This window comes from Brassica oleracea, chromosome C4 (assembly GCF_000695525.1).
Source record: "Brassica oleracea var. oleracea cultivar TO1000 chromosome C4, BOL, whole genome shotgun sequence".
NCBI classification, from domain to species: Eukaryota; Viridiplantae; Streptophyta; class Magnoliopsida; order Brassicales; family Brassicaceae; genus Brassica; species Brassica oleracea.
This window is the reverse complement of record NC_027751.1, coordinates 37,262,543-37,266,170: the sequence shown is the minus strand read 5'-3', so window position 1 is coordinate 37,266,170 and position 3,628 is coordinate 37,262,543. Positions and strand designations below refer to the sequence as shown.

The 3,628-nt window shown below is 35.2% G+C and overlaps 1 protein-coding gene across 2 annotated transcripts; it reads right to left on the bottom strand.

Moving 5' to 3' along the window:
- Positions 1-419: 419 nt before the first annotated feature.
- On the bottom strand, positions 420-2,146 carry LOC106340693 (calcium-dependent protein kinase 32-like). 2 transcript variants are annotated; one of them, XR_001269489.1, is made up of 2 exons: positions 1,404-2,146; positions 420-1,279 (listed from the first exon to the last, which is right to left on the bottom strand). XR_001269489.1 is itself a non-coding variant. In XM_013779542.1 (2 exons), exons 1-2 carry the CDS (start codon positions 1,587-1,589, stop codon positions 1,111-1,113), a joined length of 351 nt encoding a protein of 116 aa, XP_013634996.1. In that variant the 5' UTR covers positions 1,590-2,138; the 3' UTR covers positions 420-1,110. The 2 variants fall into 2 exon arrangements, 1 of the variants encoding a protein (XP_013634996.1); XM_013779542.1 differs by having other exon boundaries at positions 420-1,275; positions 1,404-2,138.
- Between the last annotated feature and the right edge of the window lie 1,482 nt (positions 2,147-3,628).

Here is a 3,628-nt window from a genome sequence, read left to right as displayed (position 1 = left end):
AAATTGATTGTAGAGAGGACATGTGGCAAAATCACTTCAAAAATATAGTCTAGGGGACTAGGGGATAAGTCAGGGAAGCCGACTATAAGCCCGTGAAGGCATCAAACCGTCTTGCAATTAGGGTGGGTCACTGATTGACGGCTATGAGACGGTGCCGGTTTACCTTTTTTCAAGGACAGAAGTAACATAAACATAAAGCCCACTCCTTGACAAAAAAAAACATAATGCCCACTATAAGCCGGTAAATGCAAAATTGATATCGAACCGACTTTGTACTTTGAAAACTAACCGTTGATAAGTGCATCGTTATCCCAAAACCGCTTAAATATCTTTTAATTAATTTTTAATAGTTTTTAAAATGTAAAAGTGAGTTAAGAAACTTAGAAATAGATTTGAACATTTAATTGGTTTATTGCAAGTCTCTTAATTATGGTTCTTAAAAATATCCACTCAAATCAAGCAGCTCAAGGTTTGCGTAGCTTGAGGAAAAAAGTTCAGATATAGGATTTATCTTCCCAAATACAGAACATAACATTTGACGGTTCAGATATAGGATTCATCTTCCCAAATTGTGGATGAGGGAAAAAAGTGAAATTCAATTACCATCTTCGAGAGAGAATGAAGATCTGAAAGCCAGAGAGTGGAGAGGCTTGTTGAAGTAAGGGAAAATCCTCCCAAGTTGGAACACACACAACAACAACAAAAACAATTAAAAACATATGCAGAGAAGAGCAAACAACTATTATAAATACATCCTCTAAGAAAAAGTCTATTATGCATCACATGCAAAATGACTACTTAATACAAATGAAATTAGGGCAAACACCACCAAAATCTCAATATTCATGGCAAAAACCCACGGTTTTCATTTTGTGAGTGCATCATAGAGATTTAGTAGCCTAGCCCTAGTGTAGCATAGTAAATAAGACAACTACAGACAGATTCATAGAAGAGCAAGCAACTGTCTTTATCAATTAAAACACAAATCAAATCAGAATCATCAAATGCGGACATCACCCAAACTCTGTATATACATGGCATGAACCCACAATTTCCATTTTCTGACTGCAGCATAGAGATTAAGTGGCCTAATCCTAGTGTAGCATAGCATTAAGAACAATCGAAAACAGGTCCAAATTTTTCATATGTTCTAATCAAATCATCTTTTGAAGGCAGAGTAGAACCAAAACCAGACTTGATAATTAGCTCAACACCTGAATATTGCTTCACATCAACTACTACTTCCTTCTTCACTTCAAGCTGTTTATCAATCATCTTTCTCAAGAAAGAGGAAATCAGATGAAGAAGAAAAAACACTTACTGGATCAGCACACGAGCTTAAACTAAGACATAGAACATCTATAAACCAAGCTGGAGATAAACAAAGAGCAAAACCGACGAACCTGAACAACTGCCATGATGGTCTTAGTGACAACAGCAGCAGCTCTCTCAGTGTAATGCCCTCTCGCCACAATCCTATCAAACAACTCAACACCTTCACAAAGCTCCATAACCAAATGCACAGCATGCTCATCCTCATAAGTCTCCTTCAAAGTAACAACGTTGGGATGCTCAGGCATATGCCTCATGATCTCGACTTCTCTCCTAACATCCTCTATATCTACAGCTTGTATTTCTGCGAGATCTTGCGTCCTGTTGGATCCGTTAGCACGATAAGCTTGAGAGATTTTATCTTTCCTCCTCCGTTATTGCCGTGGTGGAGACCGTAGTCGATGGAGAAAGGGTTTTGCTTCTTCCTTCCTTTTGTAGGCTTATTGCTATCGTTCTTGGCTAACGATCCCGCCGATCCGCAACAATTACCCATTGATTCAACAATGACGGATCAAATCAGACCGATCGTAGCTCGAGAGATCGAGGGAACTTAATCGGTGAAAAGGTGCTAGCCGGTCTCGTTAATCAGCCTGAAGCTCCGGCTTCTCTTCCGCCATGGATGTGATCGCTTCAATTCTCTCTTTCTTCTCAAAGAGATGAAAGTCCAGAGGGCAACACCTGTCTCAGAATACGTCTCTTGTAGTCCCTAAATAAGAAACGTTTCTTTGCATTTAACCTAATTTTCTTTTTTTTTAATGACATTAACACTAAGAGACGGCCTTAGAAGACCGCGTTATTGATGCTCTTAATCATCCTCATCATATCTTGATCATCCAATTGCAAAATTAAAGGATACAATGACCGTTGAAATAATCTCTATATAGTACTCACGATACAAGCTTAAAGCTAATCTTCATTCGACCAAAGTGAAAGTTTCCTTTTTCTAGTGTCTTTCTCAGAGGTGAATCAAATTCTAGTATGGACCAAAAGGGTTCATAATAATCTGATACGGACCTCCTCTTTTTTTTTTTACATTTTGCATTTAAATTTAATTCAAAAACAAGAGGAAATAACCAAAAAACCTATAGACTCAGACATATTTACAAATCCATGCCATTCTTATCCTACCCAGACCCAGACCCAAATTTCGACCCAAAACCCGACCCAGATTTAAACCCTAATTTTTTATTCTATTGTTTTCTCCATTGATACTTCTTCAATTTTAAAGCAAAGTCAAAATTTTCTTCAATCACCTATGGATTTTCTTTATGTTATCCCAAATTTGATCAACCCATAGTCTTCTTTAATCCATTATGTCTTATTCGAAACCAGATCTCATCATATACATACAAGATTCATAAAAAATAAGAACGAAGAGTATTACTAGTACAACTCCAACTTGTACAACTAGTACAACTAGAAAATGTATAACTTGTACAACTAAATTGAGTATAATCAATATAACTGGTGCAACTAGAACTCGAATTAATAGTACTTTGAAACTAGTATGGTGATATTTAGTTTTTGTTTTCAGTGTATTAATGATATACAAAAAGATGATGTTGAACCAATAATACATATTACTCTACTCTTTCCCACTTGCATCTGTCTAAATACATGTATAACTAGAACAACTAGAACATGTATAATTACTACAACTTTACAATTAATATGATTATATTTGATTTTTGTTTTCAGCGTATGAATGATGTTATAGAAAATGATGATGTATAACCAATGAAAATGTTGGTGTAATCTTCGTGTATGTGTCAAAATTGTGTTATAGAAAGGGATGATGTACCATTTGTACTAGTTGTACCAGTTGTACTATATACGGGGAAAAATCATCTTCATGTTTTTGCTCCCAAAGGCAAAGAAGACAATTGCCGAGCCAGAAAAAAAATTGTAGTTTAAGATCTGAAAGAGTATACTCCAGAAGATAATGCATAAGCCATCACGAGTTTGAAAAGAATGCATAAGCATTAATGTTTGATATTTGGACTACAACAATAATAGTTTAACTACAGTAGTACTATTACTAGTTTAATTTTGGCAGCACTTGATTTGCATTTTTCTAGTGCTGGTTGGTAGGTTTCTCGCCCCAATGTTCATTTTCTTGATATGGACATGAAAATAATATAAGAAATAGAGAAATTGTAATCATATCTATATAATTTCCATCATTAGTATATATTTTCATAAACAAGAAGGACTGTTGTGAAGAAGAGAGATGCACAACATCATTAAGATAACAATACATAAAATAATTTTAGAAATAGAAATATAATAATATTTT